Source organism: Misgurnus anguillicaudatus, chromosome 20, assembly GCF_027580225.2.
Source record: "Misgurnus anguillicaudatus chromosome 20, ASM2758022v2, whole genome shotgun sequence".
NCBI lineage: Eukaryota > Metazoa > Chordata > Actinopteri > Cypriniformes > Cobitidae > Misgurnus > Misgurnus anguillicaudatus.
In genome coordinates this window covers 21,303,029-21,320,880 of record NC_073356.2, presented here as the reverse complement: position 1 = coordinate 21,320,880, position 17,852 = coordinate 21,303,029, and the positions used below count along the sequence as shown (strand labels likewise).

Below are 17,852 nucleotides of genomic sequence, written 5' to 3'. Positions count from 1 at the left end.
CTAGTGAGTAAAGTAAATGGGGCTCATGATCGGTTTGGTCAAACACATTTCTCAAAATATATTTTATGCTTCTGTGTTCTTCGGAACAAAGCAATATATACAGGTTTGGAACAACATGTAAGTGAGAAAATCATGACAGGATTTTCATTTTTGTGTAAATTTTTTGACAAAATTCATTTTGAAAATGCTCATACAAAACATGATCACTTGCAAAAAAAAAATGACCATGGTTACCATATTTTCCACAGTTATTGTTACATGGTAAAACTGATAATAGTTATTTATAGCAATTATGGCTCAAAGAAATGTTTAAAGTCACCATGAAACTGAAGTAGTTACTGTCTTATTTTCCTCGTGGTGACGTATATCCGAATTAAGTGGCTTACTGAAATGACTTGAATTTGTGAATTCTTGAAAAGTTCTTAGTTTGAGAACTTTTTGGATCGTTTAAAGTTGGGTCATGTTGCTAATTGCTAATCGCTGTGATCTTTTCCCGGGCACCGCCCAGGTGCCATTGCTCGGATCGAAATTAAAGAGAGATCGTTTTGAGGAGGGGAGGAAATTAGCAGTTTTGATTAAAAAATATGAGGGCACATACATTTTTTTAAATAATAAAGCTCATAGATAAGTCATTTGTAATAAATACCACATTACCCCCTCCCCAAAAAAGATGTTTTTCAACTTTAATATGCAATAATTCTTATTCTGCCTATAACCATGTAACTGTGATTTTATTATTACAAGTTCAACATTGATTTATCATGGTAATTACAAAAATTAACCATTTTAGTTATTCCCAGTCTTTTGCATGTTACATCGCCTCGCTGCCAATGGAAAATAGTCCATCAAGCAAGGCTCTGATGATCAGTATACAATTATATTTTGATTTATTACTCTTCAAGAAATATACATAAGTGTCCATATTCTATTGAGTCAGTTACAAGGTAGAAAAAGCCATTTAGAGTTTATTCTGAACATCTATCCATGTGTATGATTTTCCACGTTGCAAAGAATTCCAGCTACGATTACAATTAGCAGATGTCCATGGGCAAACTAAACTGCAAAATCTCGGAGCTCCTCTGTCCTCATCAGCAAATGACACATCCGCCTTTCTCCTTAAATGGGTTCTTCTCCTCTGGAATGCCTTTGACCAAAGGATCCTCATCTGCTCCACTCTGAATGTACTCTGTGATCTCTTCACAGCATTTAGATACCTAATGTTCAAAGGTGATTGAAGTGTTAGAAAGCTAAAGTTGTGTTGATTTGTAGATTTGAATGTTCTCAATCTTACCTTTGCCCTCTCAAGCTTCACCTCAACTTTGAGCTGGGTTACTTCCATTTTAGCCTTATCCAGGTCTGTCATATTCTCTACATCTATGACCGGCATTGTCTATAAGACGTAAAACAATCATCGTATAGTAAATAATATTGAAAAGATTCAATGATACAGTATAGAACTGATGACCAGACTTACTGCCACTTATGAGAAGATCTCCTCCACACCTGAAAAGGACAGAGATTCTGCACATCTCCCTCAATCCGGTTTATAAAGTAATCTGCATAAACATGTTAATCTCTTAATCTCATTAAACAAGCACTCGTATACCTCGTCTTTCCATATTCGGAAAGGTAAATTATGGTACAATTGTATTTTTATGGATTATCTACAAAAAGACCCTGGAATTAATTTATAGATACAAATAAATCATACAGAAATAAGGGGGTTTCCTTTTTGATACTGAGTTTGCGATATAGGTCAAGGGGACAGAAAGTATTACAGATTACTATAATAAGCACACTAATCAGTGCTTTCCCATAATCTGGGAACATATGACAGTTTATAATAAAAAATGTTCTCACTTACATGGGATTTTTTTTGTAGGTGATGTAATTGTGAATCGACAAATAATTATAAAGAAAATGAGAAAAAACCTTCTTTGGAATAAATCATCAATTTCAAACACCGTTCCCCATTCCAGGACAAAGCTTACAGCACTACTATTACACTGCGTCTGTTTTATTACTATAAAAATACATTTGGAACACATGAAGGACATTGAGAGTATTGCTGTTTTTTTTTAAAGTAGATTCCAGTGAAATAAGTAGTGATCTATTGTGATAAAGATGAGTCATACAAAATGAATTCACTATTTATTTAGTTCTTTGGGAATACGCGATAGTAGTGCTGATGGAAATGACAGTATAGCCCGCCCTTTCAACTCCAGCCCTGAAAACTTCTCCATTTAGGCTATAAGAGCAACGACTGTGAGCAAAAGTTACACTCGCTTTGTTATCTCGGATTTCGACGTCCAACATAATGTTGTGCGATTTGCTTGGAGGACTTTTACTTATTATTGCTGTAATGCACCGCGCCGTCGCCGGGCGTCTTAACAAAGGTAAAGATAACATTGTGCTTTTTTAATAACTTCCTTCAAAGCGCTGTTTTAAATGTGCAGACCTAGGAAACTATACAATAGATGGTAGACCTATGTAATGAATTATATGTATCTAAACTATTGTTCGATGGTTATTTAAACTCTTAATTTAATTTAATCCCTACAGAAGTCTGCTTATTGCAAATTGATGAAGGACCGTGTGACGACGATGTTAACCGTTACTACTACAATACGATTACTCAAATGTGTGAAGAATTTAGTTACAGTGGCTGTGGTGGAAACCTAAACAACTTCAAGACCCTTCTGGATTGTCGGAAAACATGTTTCAAGATACCAAGTACGTTTATTTCAAGTTACAAACTCAAATGCAAAGTAAACAATGTCATTTTTTGTGAACAGCACGACTTCTGTGTTGACGTGCAAGCTTCAGTATATTGAGGTTGAAAATAATTAAAGAAAAACTATGTTTTAAATAATTTATTATAGTAAAATGTAATACAGTTCCTACTATAGTGTATTTTAAATTTACTATAGTCATTTCTTAAAAGTATAGTACATTATTTACAAGAGTTTATCAATTTACTAAAGTTATTAGTAGTAGCTTATAAATGTTGTAGTAAGTTAGTAACAACAGTTTTTGGCATATTGATTGGCAAACCACAGTGTACTATCCTACAGTATTTTTTCAGATGGGATGGCTGTAAGAATTGTATTGCTCATTTTACAGTTACAGTGTATCAGTTTGTAAGTGATGAATGTAGGAGATATTCGCTTTAACTTGTTTGTAAGGGGTCTGGTTTTGTCCACTACAGAAATTCCCCGGGTGTGTCGTTTTCCAATGCATGAGGGGCCCTGCCGTGGTCTCTTTAAGCGCTTCTTTTACAATATGACCTCCATGCAGTGTGAAGCTTTCTTCTATGGTGGTTGCCAAGGCAATGACAACAACTTTGAAACATTTCATGCATGTATGGAATACTGCAGACCTCCAAAATGTAAGAAATATCAGCATTTATTAAATTCTGGAGCATTTGCAATTTTGCATTTTAGGTCTTAGATCAAATATTATACAATTCAGAAGACATCAAAAGTTTTGGGTCACTTTGTGATTTTTTTCTACATTTTAAAATAATAGTGAACCCAACAAAACTATGCTGCAATAACACAGGAAGTATGGAAAAGATGCAGGAATTTTGTTGCGACCAAGAAAAATTCAAAATTGTTAAAATTAAAAACTGTTACATTTTTAGCATTATCAAAGAAGCATTTTTTGTCTAGTATTTGCATAATGTTAATTTGACATCACATCAGCTAGGTGCTTTTTGGAAAGTTTTAGAATTAAAAAAACTATATGTTGCTACAATTAATTAATTAAAAAGATATTTTTTACTGAAAATATTTCAAACATTTGCCTAAACACCTTCAAATCAAAAGGTTTGGTAATGAAAAACATTTTAGTGGAGTGACCCTAAACCTTTGAACAATTGTGTCTCCAAGCAATAAAGTATTTCAACCTTGATTTAGTGAGAACATTTCTAAGCATTATTATTAAAGATGTGGACCATAGATCAGAACATTAAACATTAATGTCATCATTGAGACACACATAAAGACATTTTGTGTATTCACTGGAACACATAAAGACATTTTTACTCTCTTCTTTTCCAGCCATTCACACCAAAAACTTTTCTAATGGCCATTTTCTCCAAATGGTTACCAGTCTTACGTCTGGCTTATTTAATGGCCCCTGGCTCTATCTAGAAAAACACGTTTATGATTTCTAGTTAACACTTTCATAAAACACACATTAAAGTTGTCTGGTCTTGTTTTTAAGCGATCCCTGTGATTTGCCGAGACGTTTTGGACAAAGGGACGTGCTCGGCTTCAATACCAAGATATTACTACAACTCTGCTACAAAGACATGTCAGGAGTTTATATACACAGGATGTGGAGGAAGCAGCAATAACTTCATCTCGAAGCAGAGTTGCATGGATGTGTGCGGTAAAAACAAAAAATCTGGTTTCGTTTGGTTAACTAAGAAGAAAAAGATTATCGTGAATATAATAAAGCTGTTATTTTTTTTGAAGGAATAACGACGATGTGTTTTGTTTGGCAGGGTCTGCACGTGGGAAAAAGCCAATGATAAAAGCTAATAAACAATTCTTAAGACGGACAATGGGTCAGCTACAAAGAATCCAATAGACCAAACCATTGTCATATGAAGTCATGTACACCACAAAGATATATTTGCACTGATTTATTCTAACAGACACATTATAAATAGTGTCTGCTAGACTTATTAAAATGTGAATCTGTATCAATGATTACAAATTATCTTATACATACTAGTATAAACATTTAATGTTGAGTGCATTGAAAATAAAAAAATGTTTTATATTTTCAATGATTTTGTAAACCTATATGCAATTTATTATATTAATACAATGCTAATTTTTTACAAAGTCTTTACTGGTGGTTAAAGTGATATAGTGTAGTGTTATGTATTATTGACACTGATTACTTAGCAACAATATATACTCTAAAGATAATGTTATACTTATTTCTGCAACCAAAACTCATGTTTACTTATGACAGCAGCTATCATCTCATGACAGTAATTTAAGAAGTGTATTGACACTTAATGCGACAAGAGCAAGAAAGATAAATGACTGTGTCCCTCTCTGTTGGTTTGAGTGGATATTTTATATACATAAGTATTTTTTAATTTCTAAGTAAGGCTACTGTGGATTTATGTTTTTATTTGTAATAATAATAATAATATACTATACTTGACCTATTTTCTATGTAATTATGACTTATTATAATACTGAGAATTTATATCATTTACATAATTTTGTCTGTCATGCTTTTGAAACTTGGCCAAAGCCAAAATAAACAACAGTTTGAGTCTTTCATCTGAATCAATGATTTCTCTTTTTATTATTATTATTATTATTATTATTATCAACCAACATCACCAGCTAAAGACAAACATATAAATGCACTGTAAATTCTTATTTAAATAAGCCTTTCACGCTTTATTTAAACTTTATCTTTTGTAAAACATGCAATCAAAATTGATCTTAATTTGTGCTTTTAGCAAAATTACTATTGACCTTTGGGTCTGTATACTGTAGCTCCCCCTGGTGTAATTATATATCAAGAGCAGAACATTTTTTGACCATACCAATTTTGTTAGACTATATAGCAGGGGGTTCCAAGTACTCCCAGAAATGATTAACCTTTTTAAGGAAACCCCTAACTGATACATATATTCCACTCTAAAAAAATGTTGGGTTGTTTTATGTTGGGTCAAATATGGACAAACCTATAAATAAACCTGGGTTGTTTCCATAAATGCTGGGTTGTTTCAATTCATGGTTGGGTAACAACAACCCAGCATTCATAGGTCTGGGATTTCCATATTTTGTCCAACAATGACAACATTTTTAGAGAACCATTTTCAATTCAAATGTACTGCAGCAACTTTAACCCTTAAGAGTTCCTAGGGACATTTTGTGCCATTTTGATTTTGATTTTTAAACCATCTTGACTGTGATGATTAAATATTGCCCAAACTTGCCAAAGGTTAATCATTTTTGATATATTTTAGAATTTTGGTTTCAGTTCTGAATTTACTTTGCAGATTAATGTTCCACAAACCAGTATCAGCCCACTACTAAAACTCACCCATGACCACAGATTTAATTGATTATAACAGCCACAAGGTGGAGTGCTATATTCATGCAGTGTAATGGTCTAGTAACTCTAAAGTTTATTTGATATGACTTCATTACAAACTATAAATGCAATGTACAGTAGCATTTTTTAACATGAAGTTTGTCCAAATTCAGTTCATTTACAGATTTAGCTTTCTATTAAATTCAAATTTAGGCAGCATAATATTTTTCTTTTTTTTTCTCCATTTAGCATTGCATTTTAAAAAGTGGTGACCACATGCATATCAAATGGGGTCAATAGGACACTATTGTTATGAAACATTAGGAGGAAATCTTATGTACCTGAAGAGGAAAGGGTCATTAGGCAACAACATCCTGAATTAAACCACACTTTAAAGAGAGACTATCTGTTAAACTCCCGTTTAAAATGACTTCTATAAATTTAAGTTAGATGACAATCTAAATTCTTCTAAAGTCTGAATCTACTGTGCTAAAGTTTGCAAAGGTTAATAGTTTTATACTAAAAGAGATTTGTTGGCTCTCAGCAGGTTTGGCAGGTTGCATGCCAGCACAACTAAATTTGCAAGCTTAATAAAATGATATTTTATGTATGATTGCTTAGAGATGGCGGGATGCCCCATGCATAAATCAATCAATCAGCAAGATGTGCTTTATGCAAATCAGAAGTCTGCAACTTTCATTTTTGTGCAATGACACATTTAAATTAAAGTGACAGGTTATTGCATTGACATTGAAACGCAAATAACAGACAGTATCTGTTAAATTTTGATCCGTAAAGCAGCAAAATAAGTTATAGACAAATATGACAATGTTTAATTCAAATAATACTCTATATTTCACAAATATGATGCTTGAAGAAAAGTTTTTTTTTCAATTAAAGAGGGATTATAGGTGTTTGAAACAGACTTACAAACCACTGATAGAAAAATACAGTTGTGTAATAGGACTTTTGAGTTGCAACCTGACAACACTACGATGACAACTTGCCTGTGTGACAACTTGCCCCCAGCTTTCAGTATATACTGTACTTCTTTCTAACAACAATTGAGAGCTTGACATTGAATACATTTCATCATTGCACAGAGCTTTGAGAAGAACTACAATAATATCATTATTTCACACGCTGACATCAAAATAATAGTTTTGAAGGAAAGGGTAATGGCAGTTAGGTATTTGGAATTCTTGGAACACAACATGGCCTAGTCATTCATTTGCTTCACTGGCTGAAGGTGGCATTGTGACAAATTGCACAGTACATGCCAAGTTTGCCTGAGCATACATTAGACAAGCATACAGTTTACAGATTATGATGGTGGGCACATATGCTTTGTTATGGAGACTATACTCTAATTTCCATATCATTTATGGCTACAGAAAGAAATGGAATGTATGACAAAAAACAGATTAGGGTCAGATGTACTGTAGTAACCAAAAAAAAGGATTTCCACATTCTGTGCCTCTAAGGGGTCTGTTTTTGTTTTGTAATATGCTACCACCTCTGAGAAGAGTCTCACCATATGTTTGGCTAACACTTAATGCAACTATCATTGTCCAAAGAAGATTATGGCTGCTTATAAAACATTTTCCACATTTAAATGACATACTGGATGCTGACCTGCTGCTTCTTGTGGGAGAAATGTATGGATTTTATTTTCAGGCATGATCAGGTTGGCTCTGATAGCCTCTTTGAGAGAAAGTATGGACAGCATGTCTTTGTGTTTCCTGTTGTGTTTAACCTTTCTTTAAGGTGCGCATGTGAAGCATTTCTTTTGCAAAACAAGACACATCTGAGATTGACAATCAGATAATAAAAGAAATTGAAATAGCAAAATGCCCAGTTAGGCTTTTGTTGTAAATAAACATGAAGTTTGCTAAAGAGAGATTTTTCATATCAAAACAATTTGAGGTTGAATTGTTGCACTCAGCACAAAATTGAAATAACTTGGATCTGAGAGAAAAATCTTTCTTTCTTTGCCTCAAATGTTTATTAAAAATCCGTCTGAGACAAAAAATATGTTTTCAGTAAAGTTTTATGTTCCATAAATATGCTGCTTCATGCTTGAAAATGCATAAAATATTTTCCCGCCTGAATATGTGTGTGTTTTTACACATGCGTGCACAGATGGGCAAGTAGGCGGATTACAAGGAGAGAGAGAGAGAGAGTTTAGTTTTAAGCAAAGATCCTGGTGCATTTAAATCTCATTGTTTTTGAGATATGATGAAAAGCAATCATATAGTGGCTGTACACCAAACCGCAAAATATGATTAAGTAATCTCATATTTGTCCAACGTCTTACAAGCACTGACATCTAAAGTTCAGGATCCAAGATTGTAGACACAAATGAGTATTTTTGACAATTCATCACATAGGGATAAAATCATAACCTAAGGTTAATGGTTGGTTAAGAGGTCCTCAAAATCAGTCAGGTTAAAGTTAAAGTCTCGCTTTATGGACATCCCAGAGCACTGATGCATTTCCGCTCTTAAATTTGCAGCTTATCTTCTCGTATATCATCATTTTGGATAATCTTTGTCACTGCGCATTCAAACTTTGACATCAATTTTCCAGTTCCTTGAACCAGAGCAGAACCTTTAAACTTTCTTCAGTTCACACGCTGCAGGAGATGATATCAAATCTCATGAGCAACATGAGCTGGAGAGAAAATGAGAATAAACATTTGACACTTAAGGATTTAGTCCTTTCTGCAAATTCAGCCTTTTGTGAGATAAGCCTGTCATGAAATAATCACTTAATCAACACAAATGTTTTTATAATAATTTTTACCATTCAGTTTTCCCAGATTTACTTACACATATCTAGGCTATATGTTTGTACATGGCAAAAATGTAAAGTGTGTTGTTTTACCTATTTTGTGTAGCTCACCTGGTAGAGCATTGCATTAGGTGTGCAAAGGTTGTGGGTTCATTTCCCAACGCAACCATTAAAACTTATGAATGTAAATGTATACCCAATCTCTACTCAAAATTATACATATTTATACTAGTACTAAATTACTTTGACTTTGTAATTAATTTTAAGTAGGCTACTGAATATTTGTGATATTTGTGTGTGAACAAAACGCCTATGATTTCCATATAGACAGAGATTAAATGTCTCATGCCGCACAGGTCCAGGAAATCAATAAACATCATACATACGCTAAATTGAACTGACATTTTAATGAGATTGTAAACATGAGATTTAAAATAAGTAATTAAACTAACAGCAGCATCCCAGTAATGCAGCCACGATGGCAAAAAAATGCTGCCTGAGTACGCAGCTCATTAGATTTGGAACCTAGATATTTCTGTAGGTGTGTTCGAGATCATGCCGCGCTGCGCAGATTGATCGCCTTATGACATCAAATTACCGCGAGATCAATCCGAGAGCTGCGCTTGGAATCGCTCGCGCGGTAAAGTGATATCACAATCGGTCGGTCTGCGGAGCGCCGCGTGAGTTTGAGCACACCTTTAAAGAGCGATGGAGCCGTTGTTAGTTAGGAGGAGCACACATGCTCCGTTCGCGAGATGAGGAGCAGTTATATGCACTTGGATTACGGGCTGCTGAAGTGAAACAACGTCTTCGCTTATTAAAAATCGTCAGCTGCCATAAAACACTGACGTATTTGCTCACACGTTTTTAACGCATGGATATTTTTCTCAGAAAACATTAAAACACGAGATGCAGTCCAGAATCACTTACAAGATGGGATTCAGTTTGAGAAAGCCGGTGTGAGAAAGTGAGGCGCGCACAGGACTTACATTCTCCTCCATATAACGGTAAGATGATGTTGAAATCTTGAAATGTTCGTGACCCATTTCGTGACTTTTGGCTATGTGTTGTACTTACTGATCTGGGATTTCTTTTAGTTTAATTGTGAAATGTGTGATGACACTGAACGTCATTAATAAACTACAGGCGTGTAAATAAAAATATGTTTATAAAAGGTCACGAGCGCTTACTATTATATGTCATTTATATAGATATTGCAGAGCTGTATCCAGCAATTACATTAATTTGCCAATATAGCCTACCGAATTCATTTTTTTACACTAAATGCATTTTCCCCCTAAAAATATCACCATTTCATCATCATTTAAAGTGAATATATTTTAAATCCTTTCACATCACCACAATAAGGTTTTTATTGGCTTACCAAATATACCATCACAGCCAAACAAGACATGTATGCCTTTAATCTACATCATAAGACATCAAGTCCTATAGTAAAAGACTGGAAATTGTTGTCACCTTTTGTGAACTATATGTCACAGTTTTCTGCATAGTTTATGCTTCTATCATCATGATTATTATAGCAAAACATTAATTTGGTTTGTATATATGCTATTGGATATAAATGCTGTATAGAAAGCAGCACATCGGAGTTTACATTGAATTGCTGTATTAATGTGATAGAATTAAAGGTTCGGACTGGAAAATGTGCAAATAATTTCAAATATTTATAAATGCTTTCAATTTTTAAAAACTAAAACTGTTGGTTAAATTTAAAATAGGCTTTAAGGATATCTGACCACAAATGCAAGTTTAAAAAGCAATGTTTTATCCTGTATCCTGAGACTGATGTTTATTTAGAAAAAAAGTTTTTTTTCCATGTAGTTGATTTAAATAATTGACTCTAATTTAACTTGGGCTCAAAGAAAAGGATTTTTTACCCGTCAGCCTGTCCAGCTCAAACCGATCATACCACCTAAACTACTTTAAATGAAACTGAAGAAAACAAACACTAAATCAAACTACCATAGCAAAAACTAGCATTCATATATAGTAACTAATAGCAGTTCATGGGTTCATGGATCTACACCTGCTGAGGTCTGGTGCTATAGTTTAGCTAATGGTTAATGTATTACACACTTGTGTGTTACATACTTTCTGTGCTTGACCATGTCTGTATGTCTGCAGAGTTTAAAACATTATGTGAAGAAAATATACTAGAAGAAAGATGCTTTACCCATACAATAATTTTGTAAAAAGAGTAGGCGACCTTCATTGTGGTGTAATTGTACAGAAACTATTGTTAACCATAAGTAAATGCTTTAAAAGATTATGTCAGATTTAACACACAGATTTATACAGTCATAGTGCACAAGGTCAGTGCCTGAATATCATTTATTTATACCTTTGAAAGTGGAGTACTCCTTGAAATAAAATCAACTCTTGGTACGTACACGGTTGAAATGTAAAACTCACAAATTGGCTGTAATTAAGTTGTCTATGGTTAATGCTTTCATTCAGAAATATTGACTGTGCATTGTTGTTATACAAACTCTTCATTTTACCGTCCTCTTCCTGAAGCATGTACACTTGAATATGTTAGGTAGGTGGTCATTTGACACTTACGATTTAATATGTAGAGGACCAGAAAAGTGCAGCTTTTGCATGATAAAATCAGCGATTCATTTACAGGTTTAATGCATTCTCATGTAAGTCAGTGTGATAGATTTGAATTGAACCCTATAATTCACATACTCGTGTTTTCATCCATTCTTTTTTTGGGATATAAGATCTGTGAGGTATCAGTAGGTGGAGCTAAAGTACAATTATGCACTTCTATAAAGCCTCCAATCTTGAGTTCTGAGGTATAAGAGGCGTTTAATGGACTGCTATATGTTTCAGGGTCGATATATTTTATGTAAACTCATGTTTTCATAGTAGAGCATGAATGCTGAAATACAATGTATGTCGTGCATGCATTGTGACTGTTAAACTGGTTTAGTTTTCCATTTCGCAGTCTATTCACGAGTAAAGTCACATGCTGTATATGGCCTCATTCTGTCAATGTTTTTAGTTTTTCACTCAAAGAATTCATTATCTTTCTTGTTTAAATTAAACTGATTTTAATAAATCCTTATAGGTTTAAGCACACATTTTAACATCTATAAGCACTTGTTTTCATAATGCAAAAATTTGGTGTGATGTTCTTTTCTATTGCACACAACAATTTCTACAGTGTCTTAAAAATGACTTCTTTAAGATAATCAATGCATAAGAACTCAACATTCAGCTATTAGTCCTCATAGTTCATATTGGATAAAACAATAGTTTTTAAAATAAGCCATGCATGCAGAGGTCGTAGATCTCGCTCTTTCCCTGTATCTAAACTTTGTCTTTTCTAATTTTAGCGTGTGTATTGTACCAGTTTTGTACTTTCATCTGTTCTCATTCTGGTTGTCCTTCATTTACTTTCACATTTTCTTACAAACATTACTAAAATTGCTCTTAAGGCAATCTTGATTCATTTTCTTTCTGGTGGGCTTTACTGCCTGTTCTCATTTGCAACCTATTTGGTTTTCTCTATTTTCTCGAGTGGCTTCCTGCACCAGGAGGCAGGGAGGCGAGCGAACGAGGGAGCGGAGGGTGACAGCAAGCAATGCATGGATAGTTTGGAGCTGACATCCCTCTCTCTCTCTCTCTCTCTCTCTCTCTTTCTCTCTATGTTTAATGGGAATGTTTTGGCATCACACTGGCCTGTCTGGTCAATTTACAGCTGCCTTTGCGTCAATGGTGTTTTGTGATTGCTTTGCTTAAGTCACTGAACAGACAGCACAATTTTAATTGCTTTCCCGAGATGAAGGTGATGCTGTTTGTCACCGCTATGCAAAGAGCATCACTGAAGGTTTCATTATATTATATAAACATGGCAAGTTCTTAGTATTAAAGAACCCCCTCTCCCCTTAAAAAATAAACCATGATAGATTCTTCCCTAATTTACTTACTATCATTTCATTTCAAACCCCTAGACTTTACTTTGGTGAAATATTTTGAAGAAGGCTACCATTTCCCTAGCCTGGCTCCGCCCTCCTACGTGCTTCCGCTTAATTTTCATTTCGCTTCAGCACAACGTCTGGGACTGCTGTGTAGAGTTTCATTTTCTCGGCAAAAATTCGCAGGTCCAATCAGCGAACAGAGGGGGGTGGCTAAGAACGATGACGTTGAGGTCGTGCGCCAGACTGAATGACATACGTCACGACCAAACGTTAGCGATTGGTTATGGCAGATTCAGAGTGACTCTGGGCAGATCCAATAGTTTTAAACTTCAACAGAGGACCCTCCTTAACGGAAGTAACGCTTTGCAATGGAGCGTGGCCAGACTCTCTGTACAAATGAAATGAATGTACGAGAGTCTGGTTGGACCAGGCTACCATTTCCCTACAATGAAGGTGAATCATCAGACATAGTCTTACGTGGGTTCACAGCAGCCGCGTTTGAGGCGTCAAATTCGCTTCTATCGCATCTAGTTTGCCGCTGGACATTTTGAGTTTACTCGAGTTTACATTTGCGTTTGAAATTCTAGTCATCGAAACATTCACTCGGAAATTTGCATAATGTTAGGGCCTTCCGTAGGCTTCTGCGACTCCGCTCGCTTCCTGTAATCACGTCACTACTAGAGCAAGCTCCTGATTGGTTAACACGGCGCATTTTCCCAACAAAGTTCAAATTTTTAACTCGCGCATTTCTCGCGGCAACGCTCAAATCGCGGCATTCGCGCGAACCAGATGCGCGAATGAGGCGGAATTGCGTCTGGAAGCATTTTAGATTTCACAAGCAAGATGACGACGATAGTGTTGTGGCTTTTAAATTTCTTTTTATTAATTACCCACTTGTAAACTTCAGTTCACTGTTCTTTTTTGTAAATATAGTATTTGAGTTGAATCCAGAATCGAGTATAAAAATCGAGCCGAGAATCGAATCGAGAATTGAAATCAAATCGATTTGATAGCTTGTGAATTGAAATCGAATCGATCTGGAACATCTGAATCGATACCCAGGCCTACTGCTTACTGTATCTTCTTTTGTGTTTTGCTCACAAAAGTGTAACACAGGTTGGAAAAAACATGAAGTTGAGTAAATGATTACAAAATTAAATTTTTTTGAGTGAACTATCCCTTTAAATGTTAGATGTTGTGCACATACTGGAGCATGTTGGATGCATTTTGTAATCATCATGTAGAAAACACTTGGGAAAAGATTAACATCTTGTAATATACTATGGTGTTTGACCACAGAAATATGCTTCAGTAATGTTTTCTCATCTGGACACGCATGAAAAGGGCGAAATATGGCACGTACTGTACATATTAAATTGGCTGCAGTCTCAGTGGGGACACTGTCATTCTGCCATGTGTTGTGTAATGGACTCTATAAAGCTTTTATGTAAGGTTGAAATAGTTTGTGATGGGTAACAGTAATGACAGGCAGAGCTGAGAAATGCATGTGATGTAGTAGAAAATGGGTTACTACCCAAACGCCCATCATATTAATGTTTGACACTCTCATTAATGTTATCAGTGATGCTGTGGCAGGATATTTTGTAGACAACATATAAACAAAACATAAAATAGAAACGATGATAAAGAAAGCAAATCACATGGGGCAAGAATATGTAATCAATGCTGATTTAAGTCTACTTGTAAATATAAGAAACACCTACATATTGTAAAGTACATTCTGTGAAAATATAACCTTGATTTCTTTAACATGTTATTGACTGAGTAAGGCCATGTCAAAGATTGAAATCAATGATTGCAATTTAATGTTGATGTTGATGCATAATTAGATGAAATTTTAGCCATGAATTTTACAGACAGGGTCACATTTTATCAGCTTTATAGTTTGCTTAAATGGCATGGACAACTAGACAGCTTAAATCAGCAGCTACACTGTGATCTTGTTAAAATACTACCTGGAAGAAGATTTGCCATTAGACTGCTTAAGCATTTCAAATATGGCTTTATTTATAGTGTTAAATTTAAGTACAAAAAAATGACTCTCAAACGAATAACTTAAAATTGAACCCAGATTTCACATAAAACATTAATAGGGACACCACATAGTACCAAACTTGTTTATCATGCATAAGTGTAGCAGTCTAGTTTGAATGATTTGTTTTTGAACCTCTCCTTAATTTTGATGCCTTTATGCTTTTGGCAAGCAATAACACACTGTGACTTGCAGAAAACTCGCTACAGTGAACCCGTATTTCATGCAGCCTGGGTCGTATTTTCTTTTACCTTGAAAGGTGTTGTTAAAGCCACAATATGTAGATTTCCCACTGGGGAAGACCACGAGTGAAAGTAAAAACATGTGCAACAATTTGATTATCGATTAAAGGTGCCATAGAATGTAAAATTGTGTTTACCTGGGCGTAGATGAATGATAAGAGTTCTGTGCATGATAGTGACCTGTTATAAGCCTCAAACACTCTGTTTCACCCTTCTTATTTAACCCTTGTGCATACAAAAGACCACAGAAAAACAGGACAATCTCAACATAACACCGTCTGTGACGTTACAGTCGTGATGTATGCCCCCAACATAAACGTACATATTAAATTAATTACAATGTTGTTACAAAGCTAAAAGCAAAATTTTAACTGCAGAGTTAGAGATAGTTAATGCTATATGCTAGCGTTTAGGCGGAAGTTCTACAATTGACTTTGCAGTTACATTTCCAGGTCCATAGGAAAAACACAAATAAATTTACCAATCTGAAACATCCATTTCCGATCTCCGAACAATTTGTTGTTCCTCAAAATCTTAATTTTTTGTCTGATACAGGCTCAAACATATAAGGTCTGTGTACTAATGTGAGCAACTGACATGAGCCTCAGGAGCCTTGCTGTGAAACAGCCAATCAGAACAGAGCAACATTATTATTCATGACCCTTCCAAATGAGGCAATAACAGCCCAATTCATTCTAACTGTGGGTTCACATCAGACGCGAGTTCAACGATTTGCGGGAGAAGAATACATACAAAGTCAATGCAAAGACGCAATCAGACGCGTCCTCGCGTGGGGTGATGCGGATGACGTGATATGGGCGGCGAGTTTGCCACGAAAACACGCGCTATTCGCCTCAAACGCGTCTTCACCCAAGTTGAAAATATTCAACTCGAGCAAAAAATTCGCATGACACACAGTTAAGTCCTGCAAGTAACGCGATGCCCCACGTTTGGTGTATACGTAGCATAAGGAAAAATCTTAGGGTTGTAAATGGACCTGTAAAACCGTTTCTGGATCATTTTTGCACTCAATAAAGTCACACCTTCTATTTAGATAACAGACAATGATTTTACATATTGTATCAATGTATCATTCTTTGGCACCTTTAAATTGATTTTCTTTGCTTGTCAGTTGCGATCTGTAATAGCCAATTTGGCTACTACATTTTTAAGTTTTTGGCCATTCAGAACTTCTACTAGACAAAAAAAGAAAGAAAATAACAAGATTAACTATTTTTATTTATACATAATTATTAAACATTTTATTATTTATTATAAAATCTGAATTGCATATTATTCAAACAAAATTCTGTCATCCTGCCCTTTCTCTTTCACCCTTGTCCTTTTCACCAAAACAGTTTTTTTTAAAGCAAATCAACACAGTACAATAAAAATCAAATAAATAATTGAATAAATTCAATTACGTATATATTAACATACTAAATAGATTTTCTGTTTAATATCTGTACTAGCACTGTCTTTTTTACTGGACTTTGTTCTTGTCTGTACTACATGAAGCAGAATAATTTAAAAAAATTCTTACTGTTCTTCAAAGGGGACATATCACAAAAAAGTTTTTTTTCCATGTTTAAGTGCTATTATTGAGTCCTCAGTGCTTTTTATTAACCTAGAAAATGTGAAAAAGATCAACCCAGTAAGTTAGTTTTGATAAACCATTCTCTGCTAGCATATAAAAAATAGGTCATTGAAATTGGGCTCCCCTTGTGATGTCAGAAGGGGATAATACCGCTTCTAAATCTGCACTATTCAACCACGGCACTGTCATTTAGTGCAGAGATCCACTCATTTGCATTTTAAAGGACGCACCCAAAAACACAAATTTTGATCAAACCTACAGTGGCAATTTTAACATGCTATAATAAATTATCTATATGGTACTTAGAGCTAAAACTTCCATACGTACTCTGGGGACACCAACGACTTATTTGACATCTTAAAAAGTCTTTTTACAGGTAAATGTCCCCTTTACCTGTTTTTAAAAAGATTAAGTCAGAGAGATGTCGTTTCTGGGTGTTGCTTATAAATTTCTGTGGTGACGGGTTTCTTTAATAAGCACATCACTGAAAAATAAGTCATCAAGTGTCCCAATGAATATTGAGCCATTGCCCGAGCCCCTGTACGCGACTGATTCATGATTCAAGGAGCTAGGGAACTGATTGAGACACACGGATAGATCAAGCCATTCACGCCCAGTTTGCCACTTAGTATTAATACCTTGCTCTTCTTTTCCTGATGTCATTGGTTATCGCCACATTATTATGCTTGAGTCTTATTATTATTGAGCGTAGTGACGTGTGTGTTGAAGACAAGTAAGCAGATGTATTTAGTATACCATGATGATGATGTCACTAAAACTGTGTTGCATGAGCTTTACAAAGAAACTTGGGTGTAAATTTTACACCCAAAAGTATCTATACAGATGTTTCTGTCTTTGCAAGAGGTGTGTGTGTGTTATATTACCTCTGTGTAGGATAATAAATGCAAACATTTAAAGAATGCATGTGCATGTGCAATTTCCTGACACTTTATCGATGGCTTGAATTGTATGCCTTGTAAAACCCTCATCGGCCTTAGGTTACACTTGACTTTATCAGCTGTGTTCTGCCATATACACACTCTTAAGGATTGTTTTATTTTTGTATTCAGCATTATCTCTTCTGAAAGGCACTAAATTACTTACATTCCTAAATTTTCCAAAAGGTAATTTATGCATCA

General features: G+C 34.9%; 3 protein-coding genes across 3 annotated transcripts in view; 2 read left to right on the top strand and 1 right to left on the bottom strand.

Moving 5' to 3' along the window:
• Positions 1-660: 660 nt before the first annotated feature.
• gngt1 (guanine nucleotide binding protein (G protein), gamma transducing activity polypeptide 1) lies at positions 661-1,630 on the bottom strand. Its single transcript, XM_055219777.2, has 3 exons — positions 1,475-1,630; positions 1,292-1,390; positions 661-1,214 (listed from the first exon to the last, which is right to left on the bottom strand). Exons 2-3 carry the CDS (start codon positions 1,385-1,387, stop codon positions 1,089-1,091), a joined length of 222 nt encoding a protein of 73 aa, XP_055075752.1. The 5' UTR covers positions 1,388-1,390; positions 1,475-1,630; the 3' UTR covers positions 661-1,088.
• Positions 1,631-2,120: 490 nt separating this feature from the next.
• tfpi2 (tissue factor pathway inhibitor 2) lies at positions 2,121-5,307 on the top strand. Its single transcript, XM_055219776.2, has 5 exons — positions 2,121-2,396; positions 2,563-2,733; positions 3,209-3,388; positions 4,228-4,395; positions 4,511-5,307. The coding sequence occupies exons 1-5, from the start codon at positions 2,318-2,320 to the stop codon at positions 4,594-4,596; spliced, it is 684 nt and encodes a 227-aa protein (XP_055075751.2). The 5' UTR covers positions 2,121-2,317; the 3' UTR covers positions 4,597-5,307.
• Positions 5,308-9,563: 4,256 nt separating this feature from the next.
• The window catches only part of calcr (calcitonin receptor), a 67,260-nt gene continuing 58,971 nt past the window's right edge, over positions 9,564-17,852 (top strand). The window contains exon 1 of the mRNA XM_055220138.2: positions 9,564-9,875. The gene's annotated coding sequence lies outside the window, so the exon portion shown is untranslated. The remainder of the gene's footprint in view (positions 9,876-17,852) is intronic.